General features: G+C 36.2%; 1 protein-coding gene across 2 annotated transcripts in view; it reads left to right on the top strand.

Moving 5' to 3' along the window:
* c1d (C1D nuclear receptor corepressor) overlaps positions 1 to 9,657 on the top strand; it is a 31,449-nt gene extending 21,792 nt beyond the window's left edge. The window contains exons 4-5 of one of the 2 annotated variants that reach the window (XM_072265444.1): positions 3,384 to 3,442; positions 3,893 to 4,385. In XM_072265444.1, coding sequence (XP_072121545.1) covers positions 3,384 to 3,442; positions 3,893 to 3,920 — 87 coding nt within the window. In that variant the 3' untranslated portion in view covers positions 3,921 to 4,385. Of the gene's footprint in view, positions 1 to 3,383; positions 3,443 to 3,892; positions 4,386 to 7,360 lie in introns of those variants that run through there. The other variant, XM_072265443.1, reaches the window with a different exon arrangement.
* Positions 9,658 to 18,878: the final 9,221 nt, after the last annotated feature.

Genomic DNA, 18,878 nt, shown 5'->3' with positions numbered 1-18,878 from the left:
TTGAATGTTTAATGTCTTTCTGTATGAATAATTGTATCTTTTACTTTTGGTAAACCTTGTAACTAATTTCCTTTCGTATTTTTTTAATATGGTGTTTTTGATATAGGAGAATTGAATCTCTTGTTTGGATATTGTTTAGTCTAGGTTAGAATATAAATAACCTTGAAACTAATTGGAGCGATCACCAGGTTTTTTTGGAGGGTTGTCCGTAGTTGTAGATCCTGACTTTCTATTGGTTGGTTTTTTTTCTTTGGGAGGTGGGCGGGGGTAGGGTTTTTCTCTCAGAAGCAGTTTTCGAATTTTTAGCCAACTTGTTGCTTGGTTACCATTTCTCAAGGTTTATGGCTTGGTTTTTAACTTACATTTTAACCCTTCCTTTAAATAATATTATAAATGGACCAAACTATTAATTTGCTTAGTTTTAACATGAAAACGTTAAATCATCCTGTTAAACGTAATAAGATTTTTGCTTGTATTAGGAAATATAAGGTCTCTATTATTTTCTTACAAGAAACTCACACACACGGAATGTGATAATCTCCGTTATTTTTAGCCGTTGGAACAGACTTTGTTTTCACTCTTCTTTTCTGGCCAAATCTAGAGGAGTTTCGACTCTTATAGATAATACACTTTCCTTTGTCCAACATAAAGTAATGTCTGATACTAATGGATATTTTGTTATAGTTACAGGAAAACTAGATAATAAATTAATAGTATTTGCCAATGTGTATGCCCCAAATATAGATGATCTAGGATTCTTTGAGCGTTTTTTTTTTCAATTTTACCAGATCTGAATCTTGGTGATGGGAGGAGATTCTAACTGTTGGCTAGACCGAATTTTAGATCGATCATCTTCTAAACCAGCATCTCTTAATGAATCAGCTTTGTTTATTCAATCCTTTTTATTGAAGGGTGGTATTGTTGATGTTTGCGTTTTTTTTTTACATCCTTTAGATAGGGAGTATTCGTTTTTTTCCCATGTGCTTCATACATATTCCAGGATTGATTTTTTTTTAATTGATAGTCAAATGATTTCATCAGTTTGCTTCTGTGAATATAAAGAGATTGTTGTTTCAGATCATGCTCCTATATTTCTGTCTTTTAAAACTCCCAGGTCTTCCTCAAACCAACAGATTTTGTTGTTTTAATACAACTTTGTTTTTTGATAAGGAATTTTTAAAATTTCTAGAGAAACATATTTTGTTTTTTGAAGAGAATAAAAAAGAAGAGACTTCTAATCTTATTGTATGGGATACTTTCAAGGCCTATATTAGAGGACAAATTATTTCTTGTACTGTGAGTCTTAAGAATAAAGCTAATAAAGAATTGAATTAGCCAATCAATTGAAAAATTAGATCAAAAATATGCTATAGCTCCAGATCCTGTTTTATATAAAAGACGTGTTGAAGTTAGAACTAAATATGATCTCCTGTTAACATATCCAATTGAAACTCAACTTCCAAAGATAAAACTCAATTTTACATTCACGGAGATAAATCAGGGAAAGTATTGGCCAACCAATTAAAAACTTCTGTAATTAAATGACAAATTAAAGAAATTTGCAAACTAATAGTGATAGGACACTGATTACTCTGAAATAAATGATACCTTTAGAGAATTCTGTTCTAAACTTTATAGTTCTGATTCCCCTAAAGATAATACTGTCATGAATAATTTTCTAGATCAATTAAATATCCCTGCATTTTCTGCAGAGAATTGTAATCAGATGGATCAACCCATTTCTTAATAAGGAAATTGCCGAGGCTATACGTTCATTACATTCGGGGAAGGCTCAGGGTCCAGATGGATTTTCTGGAGAATTTTATAAGGCTTTTTCTTCATTAATTATACCGCAGTTACACTTAAGTCTTTTTGGATTCTTTCAAATTGGGAAGTTTGCCTCAATCTTTTTATGAAGCTTCTATTTCGCTTATCCTAAAAAACAACAAGGACCCAACTGAATGCTCTTCATATAGGCCAATTTCATTACTCAATGTTGATACTAAAATTCTTTCTAAAGTTCTGGCTCGTAGGATTGAAAATATTTTACCTTCTGTTATTTCTGATGATCAGACTGGATTTATTAAAAACCGACATTCCCATTTTAATATACACCATGCATTAAATGTTATTTACTCTCCTTCTCAGGAGATATTGGAATGTGTGACCTCCTTAGACTCTGAGAAGGCCTTCGATTGGGTTGAATGGAATTATTTATTTAAAACCTTAGAAAAATTTAATTTTGGACCAGATTTTATTCAACGGATTAAATTACTTTATCTCCTGCTGGGGTTCTTACTAATTTTCAAAATTCCAAACCATTTAAACTTCACAGCGGAACTAGACAAGGCTGTCCATTGAGTCCTTTGCTTTTTGATCTAGCTTTAGAACCCCTTGTCATTGCTTTTCGAGAATCTAATGACATCTGTGGTATTTTAAGGAGAGGTATCACCCACAAAATTTTGCTTTACGCTGATGATATATTGCTCTTTATCTCTAATGTTGAGACCTTGTTACCTTGCATACTTTTCTTTACTCTCCCGTTTTAGCCGGTTTTCAGGATATAAATTGAATCTACATAAGAGTGAGTTATTTCCTTTAAATAATTTGGTATCAATTAATACTAATCTCACTTTTAAAATTGTAAGGAATCAATTTACTTATTTGGGTGTAACAGTCACTAAGAATTACAAACACCTGTTTAAAGAAAACTTGCTTACTTTATTGAACCATATAAAAAAAAGATATCATTAAATTGGCCACCTCTTTCAATATCGTTAATTGGATGAATTAATTCTATTACAATGAGTATTCTACCTAAATTTATATATCTTTTTTCGGCTTTACCTGTTTTCATTCCTAAATCCTTTTTTGACTCTCTTGAATCTATTTTATTCTCCTATATATGGAAAAATAAACGTTCTTGTTTAAACCAAGTTCATCTTCAGAAACCTAAAAAGTCTGGAGGTTTAGCCTTACCTGATTTTAGGTTTTATTACTGGGCAGTTAATATATGATATCTTACGTTTTGGCTATATTATATTAATCGTGTAGACTGTCCAGCATGGGTTAATAAATTTTCTATTATTTCTCTTCTTGGATCCTCACTTCCTTTATTTTTAAGTAAACTAACTGATAATTTAGTAGTTAGACATACTCTGAGGATCTGGATACAACTTAGAAAACATTTTGGTTTATTGAGATTTTCCTTTTCTAGTCCCATTTATTCTAATTTTTTTAAAACCCTCCATGACTGATTTAGTTTTTAAAGAATGGGACAGGTTGGATATTAAATGTTTTGGCGATCTGTTTGTTGGAGGAAATCTTCTTTCATTTGAGCAATTGTCAGCTAAATATAGCTTACTGAAAACTCACTTTTTTAGATATTTACAAATCAGAGGCTTTCTAAGATCTCCATTATGCACATTTCCTCTAAGCTCAGGTAAGAACTTACTAGATGTAATTTTTAATTCAACACCTTTTCATAATGGTTCAATATCTAATATTTATGCTATGTTACTGGAGACAAGGAATGTTTCTTTAGACAAAATTAAGAATCTCTGGGAACAAGATTTACAGACATCAATATTTGAGGAAACTTGGAAGGAAATTTTTAAACTGGTTAATACTTCATCGCTATGTGCTCGTCATTCCCTCATACAATTTAAGGTGGTGCATAGAGTCCATATGACTAAAGATAAGCTATCTCATTTTTATTCGGATATATCTCCCTACTGTGACAGATGTAATAATGGAGAAGCTTCATTAATTCATATGTTTTGGACTTGTCCGTGTCTTGAAAAATATTGGAAAGAAGTTTTTCAAATTTTTTCTTTACTTTTCAAAGTCAATTTTAAGCCTAATCCTTTGGCCCTATTCGGTATTGTTGCAGGACAAGATATCAAGCTGAAGACATCTGATTTACATGTTTTGGCCTTTAGCGCTCACAGCTAGGAGGGTGCTTTTGTTTAAATGGAAAGATGTTTTTCCTCCTACTCATGCTCAATGGTTATGCGACGTTATGTCATGCTTAGATTTAGAGGAGATTCGTCTTGTCAAGACTTTCAAACATTGTGGGGACCCTTTCTGAATTATTTTCAAACTTTCAAAACCCTCAATTTGCTGTTTAAATTCAGATGTTGGCTATTATTAATTTATTATACGAGAATGTATTTTACCTTTTTTCTCCTTAATAAACAGCTTCAGTCTTGGTAGGGGTTAGACTTTTTTGTAATAAATTAGTATATTTCAATATAACTATTGACTAACTTACATGAATACTGGGTAATGAGATTGTTATTTTGAATAGATATAATGTAATTGGTAGTTTTTAAAAAAATCTTTGACCTTTTATATACACTTCCTTGTACTCTGTATTCTTCTTTGTAGAAACTAATAAAAATATTGAAAAACAATCTGGCAGGGTGAGAGAAGGTGTTTCTAAAATGTTGAGTGTGTGACTTCAGGCTCCTGTACCACCACCTTGATGGTAGTAATGCGAAGAGGGCATGTCCTAGGTGATGGGTAACAATCTATAAAAGTTATTTTGATAAGTGAGGTTGTTTGCAGTGAAGTAACTTTTACCTTTATCAAAACAGATGATACTCATTGGCATTATTAGAAGTAGAAATTTGAACAGGGGAATTGCAAATGTGCAGACGATGCAGTGATACTGTAATCAAGCTATTTTTTTTGAAAAAATAGAGACAAGACAGTGGATGCTAGAATCTGGAGCAAAAAAAAACTGGTTGATGAACTCAGCCAGTTGAGCAGCATGCTGGAGGTGGAAGAAGTCTCAATATTTTGAGTTGAGACTATTAATCAGTTCTGTGATTACTAATGTACATAGCTACATACCTGCAGATAAATTTTTGTGTTAATTGCTTTTCTTAAGAGTAGTCGGTATGTCCTCTAATTCATGCAAACACTCTGATAGGAAATTTAATTTGCTGCATTTAATAGTTTGGATAAAAGACACCTTTAACATCTAAACCACAGATCAGCATTTTCTAATGGAATCAATTCTTGAGTTGGATGGTAAGAGATTTTCTTTGGATTATTGTGGATAATCGTTGAAAGATGCAGAACAGACATAGCTTTGGAGCTCTGAAAAGAAGTTATCACAATAGACTGTTGTGGTTATGGCAGAATTTGACCATTACTTTAATTATCACTTAATTAACATTGCACTGATTTATAAATGACATGATGAAATTACAAAAAAAAATACTGGGTTTATGGTAGAATGCACAGGGGTTGATTAGAAATATTGTTTTTTTTTTGGTTTAATGGAGGTGGAAAATCAACTCTTATGGGCTGTTTGACCTCATAAATTAGGATATTGACTTGCATTCTTTTTCATTTTGATAATGACTGTGCAATTTAAGCTGGCCAGGTGTTTCAGAATTCCAGCTGGTTTTTCATTGTGAAAGTACTCCCTGGGGCTAAAGGAGATAAGAAAATTATAAAGGCTTATGAAGTGGACAAAATGCCAAAGTTCTAACTATACAGTCATTTAATTTTGAAGTGAAACTTTGGAATAGTTTGTTCATTCCAAGTTAACTTGTTCTTTGGTGCTTTTAGTAAGATGAAAACCATGTTGTGAATGATTTACTAGTATAACAGAACTATAATTACCACTACTTATTCCAGATGCGACTTTCTCACTCCCTCATATATTTATTTCCTTTGCTGCAAAATATCTAGTTCAGCACTTAAGCTGAAAGCTTTTTTGGCATTCGTTATGCCTGTCCTGACCTGTCCAAATGACATTTTCATCTGGTTTTCATCACTTCAAGTCAACATGTCTCTTGATGAATATTTCAAAATGCACTTTTTTTGTGGGGGGGTGGGGTTGAAATCCAATTGCATACAGTCTGCTTGGGTTTCAACAAACCTTTGCTGTTAGAAAAGTACTTTTACTATCGTTAAACTTCCATGCAGTGGGATTGAGTCAGTTACTCTTGTTGGAGAGGGTTAAGAATAACTAGTTACAACAATGATAAATTGTAGATTATTCAGCTGTTTAAGTCGGTTGGCAGCTATCCACTCAGAACTTAATCTTTAAATCTAGTCAACAATAAACAACAAATCTGGAAGAAATCAAAGGTGCACCTAAGTCATCAATTTCCTTCTGAATGACTGATAAAGTTTTAATTTGATCACATGTTCCTTTATGTTCAATAGTCATTTTCATAGTGAATGTCCTTTTCTGGACTAGAATGTTTTGGAACTGGTTGTTGGTAGTGTGGTTTGCATAAGGTAATATTTGAGGTGGTGGGCTGAAAGTGAAGAATATTTTGCAAGTTGCATTAGCTGATCAAAATTGTAATGCTTTTCCTATGGAAAGATTTCAGAAGGGTTTGGGTAGTGAGTATTTTGTGCAGACATTTGAGTTTTACTGATCACTAGGACGTAATTCAGAAGAATTTGTCCCATTGGTTGCTGATGTTTATTGGTTTCAGTGTCTTCAGTTTTGGAACATGAACCTATGTAATCACGAATGGTACAGATTTAAAAAAAAATCCTGGTATGCAACAGTAATTCTAAATTCAAGAAAATATATGAAGTCCTTTTACTTTTACTGAATCTCTTCCTGCTAAAAGCTTATGTTTGTTATATGCTTAGTAATGGGAACAATTACATAATCTTTATAACATTCACTTGGAATACAGCAGTGGAAATGAAGCTTGATTTATTGTTTGAATCTTAAAATTTTCTGAAATCACTGTAGCCCATGTGTTTTTGTTATGCCTAAAATTCTTCATGAAGATTGCTTGTACTTATTGTATGGATTGTAATGGACAGAAGGGAATGATTACACAACATTCTAAATGAAGGTTAGGAAGAATAGTATAGAAAAAGTAAAGCTCAAGTTTGTTTGACTTGTTTCTTAAAATTAGTCTGGCCCATATGTTTTTGTTAAGCCTTTTTTTAAATGTGAATTTTGACCCAAAAAGTTCAAACTTCAGAACATGCAAAATGTTCTTCATTTATTTCATTCTCCATCATTGCATTTTGAGTAGTGTGCTTTTAAAACTGCTGAAACTGGTTTTGTGGATCCTAGCATTATTGAAGTTAATTTAATTTAAAAATTGATTGTACATGTGAATAATCAAATGTATTAAGGCATAAGTGATTTAAATACAAAGATGGATTCTGAATTTTAAAAAATTAAGAATATTAGATTATTGGTGTTTAATCTGTATTTGCATATGGATGAAAGAAGAGCATAGATCTTAGTACATTTTGTATAGAAAGCATATTCAGAGATTACTGTCACTTTTTTTGCTGCTTTGAACTATTTGGAGAAAGTGTCTTCAATTGATGAGAGTGCCTTTTAATGAATTTTGTGTTGCAGGAGCGGATAAGAACTTACATGAATAAAGTGAAAGAAATAACTGACCGAAAGAAGGCAGCAAAACTGGATAAAGGTGTGGCATCCCGAATTGTCCGAAATGCATTGTGGGAAGCAAAATCCGAAGGAAAGTCAAAAACAAAATCGCAATCTTCGCATTGAAATGCCATATTTGAGTTCCAAGAGGAAACTGCAGTGACTTTGACAAGAACTTTCTTTGACATGTCACTGGATGTCAGTAATGTTTTTTTGATGGAGAAAAAGCTGCCCATGGTTCACATATCTGGCTAATCTCACATGGAGAAAAAATGCATGAGCGAACAGTGTAACATTTATTCACTTTAACCCCTTTTTGTAGGTATAAAAGCAATTATACAGACATTTGTTCCTCATTCTAAGCTTTTTGTTGTGGGGGGGGGGGGAGAATGTTTTCTTTATATAAATGTACATTCTAGCATCATTTTACCAATGGCTCTTATTCACTTCAATTGATATTTCATTTGGAGAGGAGTGTGGAAAAAGAACAGACATTTTTTAAATAACCAAGAGATGCTGCTCTATAGAGTCTCAAGAGTTTCAACTGTTAATTTTTCATAAAATTATGGTCCTGATAGTCCTTTAAATATAGAAGTAATTACATGCCTCTTCCAGACAGAGTATTTTCTTGACAGAAAGTGAATGTACAATAAATTAATAGAATAATGAACTGGAAGCATTCCCAGCATTCCAGCTTTGGTTCTTTTGCTCTCAATGTCTTTAGCAAAAGTTGCTTCAGATTTGAAGTTTTTGTTGGACATATTTTGTTCTTTGCTTGAAGAAATTCTTCCTAACCCCTCCTGAATAGCTTGTCTCTGATTTTTTTTTTTGCCCTTTTGACCTGGAAATATTTTCCTCATTAGCAGGACTGTCTAGTTATCAATTTTGAAAATCATTGAAAACTTCCTCGTTATTCCATCCACTTCCGTATTGAATGTTTTGTGTACTCAGCGATGCTCTTCTGCACTCTATTGTTGTAACACATAGTTATTTGAATTACTGTCACCTTCCTGTCGACTTTGAAGCAATCTGGCCAATATCCTCTGACCTTTCATTAACAAGGTGTTTTTGCCCACAGAACTGCCACTCATTGGATTTTTTTGGTTTTTTGCACCATTCTCTGTAAACTAGAGACTGTTGGGGCGTGGAAAATCTAAAGAGATGAGCAGTTTCTGATGTACTCAAACCACACTGTCTGGCACCAACAATCATTCTAAAGTCACTTAGAGCATATTTCTTCCCCATTATGAAGTTTGGTCTGAACAATTTGATTGGTCTTTTTTATATTGTTTTGTGCCTTTTTATATTTGTTTGCATAATTGCCTATATCTCTTTGGAGAAATTACTCATCTTATAACCTGGTTAATCTAACTTGTACATCAGGTCATGGCATATCACATTTCCATCTCTTTACCTCTTAGACACATCTAGAACTGTATTGCAAGTTTGCACTAAATCTTATCCTTGATAGGGAGGTGCAAAGTGTCAGTTTCTTTGGGGACTTTAGGCTAAGAGATTATAGCGTTACAGGTGGTCAGCCGATATATTCCTATGTTTTTTGAGCATTGTACCTCAAGGATTGAGTGAAGTTAGGAGAGCAGTTAACACATGGGGCACTGATAAGGTGAATGGTGTCTTATCAAGTAGCGGAGTCTAAAACTGGAGACCACAGTGTTGAGCTAAGAGAGCAAAGGTTTAAAGGAGACATGAGGGGTCACATGATGTGTATTTGGAACGTAGAGTTGTTTCCATTTAAATAATATTTGGACAGGTACATGGATAGGAAAGTTAAGAGGGATAAAGCCCAAATGCAGTTAAATGGGATGAGCTCAGCTGGTTGGCATGGAAGGAAATTGGCTGAAGGGCAACTCTAATCCTTGTGGACCCAGCTTTATAATGCTTCAAATCTTCTACAGAGTGCACTGTTACTGTTCATTCAAGTTTAATCAGCAAATAGGCTATCCAGTCTTTGGGCTTGGGTGGGCCTTTTCATTTTGGGATAGAAGATTGAGCTGGTATCATTGCTGGCACTCCTGTCCTTGCGTTTGTCAGCAAGATACCTGCCATGATGTCAAACTGCATTTGTTGTCGCTCAGTGTCACTTGAGCACAATTGCACAAAGTATGTAAACTTTTGTGAATTCTGAACCCCTCTTTCTTCAGATGGATTCCTTTTATGCTGAGTTCTCATATTACCCCCAACCATTTGCTTAAACCCTCCACAGTAATCCCACTTTCTTGCTCTCCTGGTCTTTTTTTTTTCCCTCATCTGCTATGCCATCCTTTCATGGTCAGTTCCTCCATGATCTCTGGTGGGAGATTGCAGAGGGATCTATTATTTTACAAACACGGTCTCTTTGTAGATATGAGTTACAGCATGTAGCTGGGAATCTAAATTTCTGTAGTCTTCACTTGAGAATATTTGAATATTTTCCAATGCTCAATATCTATTTTGCATGTCCTTGCATTGAATGCTATTATTATGTACAGCTATCATCAATACATTGTGTTCAATGCTGAACACCCCAAATCAGAATTTGGTACTGAGAAGTAGAATTGCTTTGTGAAGTGAAAGTTTGTACAATTACATTGTGTGTGGAGCAGTTTAGCATTGCTGTTATTTGTGCGTGACTTCAATTGGAATGTATTGCATGGGGTTTTCACATACAAGACTTGCACTGATAATTTGAGGAGTAGTGAAGAAAGTAATAGAGGGGGAGGAAAAGGTGGTTAGAAAGAAAATTCACATAAATCAAGTGTATTTGCTGGGGCATGTTAATGATATCTTGTCATACACCATTTCCTTTCAGCAGATAAGGTGACTACTTTGGAAATGCTCATGGCATTCAGTGACCCTTTTATAGCCTATGCGTGATCAATAGGGGTGCTTTTAGTGATAGTGATGGAAACACACTGAGGTCTAAAGTAAACTCTGTGATAAGATGAATGATGACAATGTTTAAAGAATGTGGAAAGAACATGTCCTTTAAAAAGCAAAAGGCAACACATGCTGCACCCAAACCCAAGATTCAATCCCTTTGTTCTTGTGAAATTCACAAAGTTCCATTATCGCCATGGTAATATCTCCAAGCTTAGTGTTGGTTGCTTGAACTATGGAATAATGTCTTTGAAATCTATAATATCCCCACTAAAGACATGAAGCTCAGGATAAGTAGGTAATTGCTCAGCAAAAAATATGAAGTTGAGAATTTAAGATAATTGCACAATTTTTTAGTGTCAGTATATAGTGATTGAATTCTTATTAAGTAGTCTTACAATTATTAAAGCAAAACTTTTAGAAGTATTATTTATTAGCTATGAATGTAAGAGTCTACCCCATGCCCTCCTACTTTATTTTGATACAGAGTTCCATTCCTTTTCCCTGTAACCCTGCAATCAGTTCTGCTTGTGAACTCCCCTTTGGTTTGTTTGCCACTTATCTGCAGTTGGAGGCAATTTAAAGTAGCCAACTCACCTACCAGTAATGTCGTATAGATATGGGAAGAAACTGGATCATACGCTGGAAGATTGGTCTTAAACATGGTCAATATCAGATGAATAAAATCTATTTATATTAATTAAACAAGAATAATGTGAGATAGGGGGTGACAGCGGGCCTGTTCTTGAATTGGATATTGCCAGTTTTAGATCTTTGGTACAATGTGAGCTAATAAGGAATGGAAACCAGATCAGGCAGGTAAATAAACACAGTGCAGACCACCTCATTGTTATTAATACTGGATGGGCTAGTTGGAGGAGATCTTGGAGAAGCCAAAGCTGTCAAATCTGTATTCATACACAGATCATAATGATGCTAACAAAATGTAATGAATGCAATATCACAATGTCAAGTTCACTGATGACACAGTAGTGATGGGGCTCCTCAAAAATGTTTGCTGCGAGGAGATGGAAGAGCTGGTGCCAGGCAAATACCCTCTTCCTCAATGTCAACAGGATAATGGGTTATCGATTTCAGGAAAACTTGCACCACTCATGCCCTCTTTACTTCAACAGCACAGCAGTGGAAACTGAGAAGTTCAGACTCTTAGGAGTGCACATCTCACCCAACCTTATGATCCAAGATCATAATGCAGACAATCGGGAAAGCTACTTTGAGGAGGTTGAAGAGAGCTGGACTATATACATCTATGTACATCTATATCAGCTTTACTGGTATAACAGCACAATTAGACAGCGGCAAACAGGAGGGCTCTACAATGGTTAGTCAAAACTGCTCAATATGTCACTTCACCAGCTTACCTACCATCAAGAATATATATGCCGGAGAGGTCAGTAAAATCATGAGGGATCCCACCCATCCTGCTCGTGGACTGTTTGTCCACCTCCCATTGTGGGGTAGGCTATGTAGCATTAACAGCAGGACCACTGGATCCAAAAACAGTTACTTACCTCAAGCAGTAAGGCTGATCAATACCTCTGCTCACAAAACTACACCCACACATTTCCTCCCCTACCACCTGTACTTTATCATTTTCTGTCAGTCACTGTAAACAAACATTATTTAAAAAATTGTTTTCTTTCCTAGTTCAGCTCAGCTGTAAATTGTAGCAGTACAGAAATCAAAATAATATTTATCATCTTCTAAATGAGCTGATGTGTGGAATGCTGACAGACTTTCACTGTCTCTTGACATACTATGACTTTCCTGATGTGCAGTTTCCTAACTTAGCACTAGCCTCCAGCTGTGACCTAGCCTAGGACAAAACATTCTCCTCTTGTACCAAGAAGGTGCTCTTTTATACCCTTCAAAACCCTTGTACTTTTTCATGCATTTGGTACATGCACCTGCACAATGACCTTGCCTTCCCATGGAAAAACATGTTTTTCACCATCTTCCACTGTTATGACTGTAGACTTGAGCTCCCTTAACTTAAAACATTGCTGTGGTCTGGTTGGCTTGTACTTTCTCAAAACAATCACACTCCAAGTTAATGCCAGTTTGCCTTACAGACTTCCATTTTATTTTTGCATATACCAAGGAGGAATGGCATTTAACTTCTTCCTTACAGTCACCTTGTGTACACATCTGTGCCTAGCAACATGTTATGAACATACAATCGATATATATAAGCTGGCTTATGTATTTATTATTGCATTCTTTATCTTATTGTGTTGTTTTTGTGCTGCATTGGATTCAGAATAACAATTACTTCATTCTCCTTTACACATGTGTACTGGAAATGCCATTAAATTATCTTGAATTTTGAATCTTCTCTAGTCTCTTTCCCCGCCTCATGGTGTTTTAGAGCACTAAATAGTCATTGATGCAGGGAAATTTGGCAGCCAATTTGAACATTCGTTTTTTTTTTGCTTGAAATTTGGAGAGAATCTCTATTGGTTGCTTTGCCTGGGGAATTGTATGAATTGTCCTGATACCAAGAGGCAAAGTGATTAGCTTATCCTTCAAATGAAGCAGCTGAATTCAAGTAAGAAATCAGACATGCTTAGCACTGAGCATTTTTCGCTGGAGTGGCTGGCTATTTGGACATGATGTAGCTTGTGCTGAATGGAATTATTCAGTTTGCAATGCCTCCTGCATGCACAGAGGCCACAATGAGTGCTAGAGGAGCATAGCTTACTGCCACAGAACCATAACAGTGAAACAGTATCTTTGGAAAGGGAAGAAATATGTAAAGCACCTTTCCCAGTAGTAAGCTAATGAACAAAAAGAACTAGAAATGAGATTGCATAGTTGAGATCTAGTCTAGTGCATAGCTGCAAATACTTTGTGTGCTGCTGACTCACATTATTTTCAAATCTATTGCTTCTACAATTGCCTGTCACTTTCTGTATTTTCCAATCGTCTCTATTAGAGAGGGCCGTTCACTGCAGAAACCTGAAAAAGGTGGGCTCTGTGAAATATGGTGTCTTGCCTGCTGTGTTTTTTAAAAAAGAAATCAAACGTATTATCTGGAAGGATTTGAAATGTATTTTTGTATTTTACTGAAGCAATTGCAAATATCATACTTGACCTCATCAGTGCAAATAAGTGACCAAAAATTACTAAAAAAAAAAGTTTCTTTGTAATAGGACATTGTAGAAACAAACAACTGAAGGAAGCTTTTTGGCTGATGGTGCCATAATCAGTATACCCCAATAATCTTGTGTGCTAAGGTTTGCAATTATTTTTTCCTGGTGAAGTATTTACCCCCTGTATTCAGTTCTGCTTTGAAATTTACTGTTGAATTGACTTTCATTGCCCTTTTAGGCAATGCATTCCACATGATGACAGCTTGTTGTGTTTGAAATTAAAGTTCACTTTGCTAGAGATTTTCTCTATCAATATCCCTCATAATTTTGAAACCACCCATTTTTTAATTATGCCTTTGTGAAATATTAATACCCTTTCCATGAAGAACTGCTTAAGGCTCACTTAGACTTTCTCAAATTTATCTAGACCTTAAAAAGGTGTATAATGTTAGGATATAGATCAGAATGATCTTAGACGATGGAATAGGCAACATATTACAGGTTTTGTCTCTGTTCCTGTCAACTTTTCATCTACAGTATACAGCATCACACTCTTATTAACACACACAAAATGCTGGAGGAATGCAGCAGGCCAGGCAGCATGGATGGAAAACAGTACTATTGCCATTTTGGGCCAAGACCCTTCAGCAGGACTGGGGGTGGGGTGGGGGGGAGAAGGAAAAGGAGAAGGAAGATAAGTAGATGTAAAAGGTTGGGGAGTGGAAGGAGAAATACAAAGTGATAGGTGAAACTAAGGGGTGGAGGTGAAGTCGAGTTGGGAAGTGATTGGTGAAAGAGATGCAGGCTTGGAGAAAGGGTAATCTAATAGGAGAGGACAGAAAGCCATGGAAGAAAGAAAAGGAGTGGGGCAGAGCACTGGTGGTGGTGGGGAGGCAATGGGCGGGCAAGGAGGTAAGGTGAGGGGGAAAAGAATGGGAAAGGGTGAAGGGGAGCATTACCAGAGGTTGGAGAAATTGATGTTCATGCCATCAGGTTGGAGGCTACCCAGACGGAATATAAGGTGGTGTTCCTCCAACCTGAGTGTAGTCTCATCACAACAGTAGAGGAGGCAATGGATACACATATCGGAATGGGAGGAGGTGTAACACTTGTTCCACTTGCAAGGATAAGTGCTAAGAGGGAGATCACCAGGGATATGGTTCCTCTTGTCTTCACCTATCACCACACCAGCCTCCGCGTCTAGCACATAATTCTCCGCAACTTCCGCAATCTCCAACAGGATCCCACCACCATTCACCTCTTTCCCTCTCTTCCCGCCCCCCCCCCATTTTCTGCTTTCCACAGGGTTCGTACCCTATGCGACTCCCTTGTCTATTCATCCCTCCCCACTGATCTCCCTCCTGGCAATTTTCCTTGCAAATGGAACAAGTGCTGCACCTCCTCCCTCACTACCATTCAGTGCCCCAAGCAGTCCTTCCAGGTGAGGTGACACTTCACCTATGAGTCTGTTGGGGTCATATTCTGTGTCCAGTGCTCCCAGTGTGGCCTCCTCTATATCGGTGAAACCCAATGTAGATTGGGAGACTGCTTTGCTAATCACCTACAATCCATCTGCCAAAAAAAGTGGGATCTTCCAGGGCTACCCATTTTAATTCCACTTCCCATTCCCATTCCAATATGTCTATCCATGGCCTCCTCTACTGCCACGATGAGGCCACGCTTGGGTTGAAGGAACAACACCTTAAATTCTGCCTTGAACCTGATGGTATGAACATTGATTTCCCAAAATTCTGGTAATGCACCCCTCCCATTTCACCACTTCCCATCCCTTTTCCCTCACCTTGTCTCCTTACCTGGTTCTTGCCACCCTCTGGTGCTCCACCCCTCCGCCTTTTCTTTCTTCCATGACCCCTCCTTTCTTATTAGATTCACCCTTCTTCTGCCCTGCATCTCTTTCACTAATCAACTGCCCAGCTCTTTACTTCACACCCCCCCCCACCTCCTGGTTTCACCTATTGCCTTGTGTTCCTCCCTCCTCCCCCCCCAACGTTTTAAATCTACTCATCTTTTTTATTCTCTAGTCCTGCTGAAGGTTATCGGCCTAAAACTTCAACTGTGCTCTTTTACATAGTTGCTGCCTGGCCTGCTGAGTTCCTCCAGCATTTTGTGTGTGTTGCATGGATTTCCAGCATCTGCATATTTTCTCTTGTTGGTGACTGTATTACCTCTTGTGATACACAAGCTCATTTATCAAAGGACAGCAGTTATTAAGATTAGAAATTGCAATGATGAGTAATCATCAATTCTGGTATGTAGATACAATACGGCTAGAGAGACTACCCGTTTTTTTTCCACACACTGACCACCAGTTGGTCCACCAGGATGTATGACCCATGTGACCATTATTCAGTGGGACCTTGCTGTGATTAAAGAGCCCACAGAAAACTAATTCAATAACTTTGCAATCAATGTGTAACTTGTGTGATTTCTGTTATTGTTTGTAAAAATGATTTAAAACGTTATAACATACTTTTATTCACATTTGAGAATTGCTTAAAAAGGTAAGCAATAGTCTTGTGTTGAAGGGGCACCTCCGTGATCTTAAGGAACAGATGTACTCTGATACCCTTCCTCTTTAAAGATAAATTTCTTGATTCAAAGCAGCTTTATACATGTACTCACTGAAAGTTCTGTGTTACAATACTGTATTTATTTATTGGTCTCTAATTATTGAGCAATAAGTAATTATATATAAATAAATGAAGTAAAATATGTGTAGTATGACGTAACCTGTCAGCACATATGTTAACAATTAGAGCCATTTACTCTTATTGTCATCTGTACTTTTTAAATAAATGATCTGACTTCTGTAGACCCAGCAACACTGGATAATCAAATTTCCATGGATTATGTCAGACATGCAATTAAAACTGAACACATGAAATTGGATTCCTATTTATGAACCGAGGAATTATTCTGCCTTTCTACATTAAATTGAGCCCTTGTCTATACTGTGAGGTGAATATTTTAAAAATAAGATCAAAATATGGTCACTCTTTTTGAAAGAGCACAAGAGTTCACCTCTGCGACTTGACTAACTTTATTCCTCAATCAATATTGCTGAAATGCATTGAATGTTATTATGTTATACAGCATGCTTAAAGAACATAGATTGGATAATCATGTTAGGATTTTAGATGTTACAAAAGTGTTAACACTTCTGTTGTATCTTGTTGGCTGTTTGAGAAGTCCTGAGGCTGTGAAAGGAATTGAACAAACCCTAGACTTTCAGCATGAAGGAAAGACTGGAATACAGGGGTATACTTTTCAAGTAGTACATACAGGACATATGAGTGTCAGCCCAATATGTTTCTGTCAATTTTCTACTTGCACAAGACCCTTTTACATTTTGAAAATATTCACAATGGCAAAGATGTAAAAAAAAATCCAGCTTTATACATGTACTCTATATTGCTGAACTGCCTTTATGTATGTATTGTATAATACACAAGTACCTTAGAAAATAATTTTTTTAAATCTCATTACAAAGGCAGGAGTCACTCAATAGAGGCCTTCAAAATTATCAAAGATTTAGGCAGGGTAGACATAGAGAAGATTTGCAAATGTTCCTAGAATTAGGGGCATAAACATGATCGTCTTCGATAAATCCAATAGTGCATGCAAGAAAATATCTTCACCCAGAAAGCAATAAAAATATAAACCACTAACGCAAGGAATGGTTGATGTGAATGGCATTGATGCATTTAAGTTTTATAATATAATAGAAGAGTCTGCTGCTCGGCTGCAATGGAAGCAGGTGGGAGGAGGCACAAAGTTACTAGCCTACACATTTGGGTTGGACTACTATAAATCTGATGTCATTTTATGTTAACACTGACTCAAGTCGAACAATTCCCACTGGCTATTCAGTCTACATCCAAAAAGGAAATCTCCAAAGCAAGATTCTCTAAACTTATAAAACTTCCCCATCTTCAAGGGTAAGGTGAGTTTGATTTCTTTGCAGATAATGTTCCTCACAACCAGAAATTTTAGTAATAGACTTGTTTTGATGTCAGTTACTAAACATAATTGTTTAATGGGAGCTGACAGATAGATATAATTTTAATAACACATTCAAAATGCTGGAGGAGCTCAGCAGATCAGACATCTATGGAGGTGAATAAATGTTTGTTTTGGAGAGACTTTAGAAAGGAAGTGTAAAGTTGTGGAACTGAAAGTCAACTGACGTAAGTTGCTTTCTTCTTAAAATACACGGACTAGAAGGGCCGAGATGGCCTGTTTCTGTGCTGTAATTTTTATATAGTTATATATATTAAACTTTTGATACAAGCATGATAATTAAACACAGGTTATAATTTTATTTAATTATATTTTATTACATTGGTTTAACTCAAATTTGACCGAGTTCTTGGACCTCTTGAGACACTAAGACTGGATCTCTTCATAGATGCTGTCTGATCTGAGTGTTTTCTGCACTTTCTGTTTCTAATCTAACTTCATGCTTTTTTTGTGTGTGTGATTCTTTTACTAAAGTGGCTGCTAGATTGCATTTTATATCCTTCTGTATTTTCGTTTTCATTCCTCCCCATAGTGCATATGCTACTTCATCCATGATGTTGCTGTCCAGAGCTTGAGTTTTGTTTTGATGTGACTTGTTTGTTGGAATGATTGCAAGTTCTTTCCTGCTATTCATTTCCCTACCTTGAGGTGCACTTTGCTATGATTTCTACTTGATGAAAAGATTATTAATTCAAACTGCAGCCCCAAGTAGTAACCTCCCAAATGTTGACAACGTAATTTCTCCATGAAGATGCACTTTAAAACCTACTTCTTTTGCTCATCTGTCCTGATGAGTCTTTGTGTTTTGGTAACAAATAGTGTTTGATATTTGATCCTGTGCTACATCCTGAGATCTTTATATAAATGTAAGGTATTCTTAAAACATGAACCCTTACCAATACCCATTTTTCCAGTATGCCTTCCTTTCCACACACCTGTGCAGAAGGTTACTGGAAGGAATTCTGAGAGATAGGATTAAACTTAATTCGGAAAGGCAAGGACTAATTAGGGATAGTTAGCATAGTTTTGTGTGGGGGAAATCATATCTCAGAATTTTGAGTTCTTTGACGAGGTAACCAAGAGGACAAGGCAAGGGATTACATGAACTTTCGTAAGGGCTTTGACATAGTCCAGCATGATAGACTGATCCAGAAGGTTAGATCACATAGGATCTAGAGCGATCTAGCCAAATGGATACAGATATGGCTTTGTAGAAGGAGTCAGAGGGTGGTGTGGCATATTTTTCAGATTGAAAGCTTTGTGACTGGTGGTATTCCACAGAGATAGGTGATGAGTTCTCTGTTAATTGTCATCTATATGAACAATGTGAATGAGAAAGTAATTGGCATGATGGTGGCTATATGGGACACAATACCGGAAAAAGGTGGGAGAGTTGAGTACAACTACAACTTTAGAAATGCATTTAGATTTATCCAAGGGTAGGAAAAAATTAG

The sequence above is a fragment of the Mobula birostris genome, chromosome 8 (assembly GCF_030028105.1).
Source record: "Mobula birostris isolate sMobBir1 chromosome 8, sMobBir1.hap1, whole genome shotgun sequence".
Lineage (NCBI taxonomy): Eukaryota > Metazoa > Chordata > Chondrichthyes > Myliobatiformes > Myliobatidae > Mobula > Mobula birostris.
Note: the sequence above shows the minus strand (reverse complement) of the source record. Positions and strands in the feature narration are given on the sequence as shown.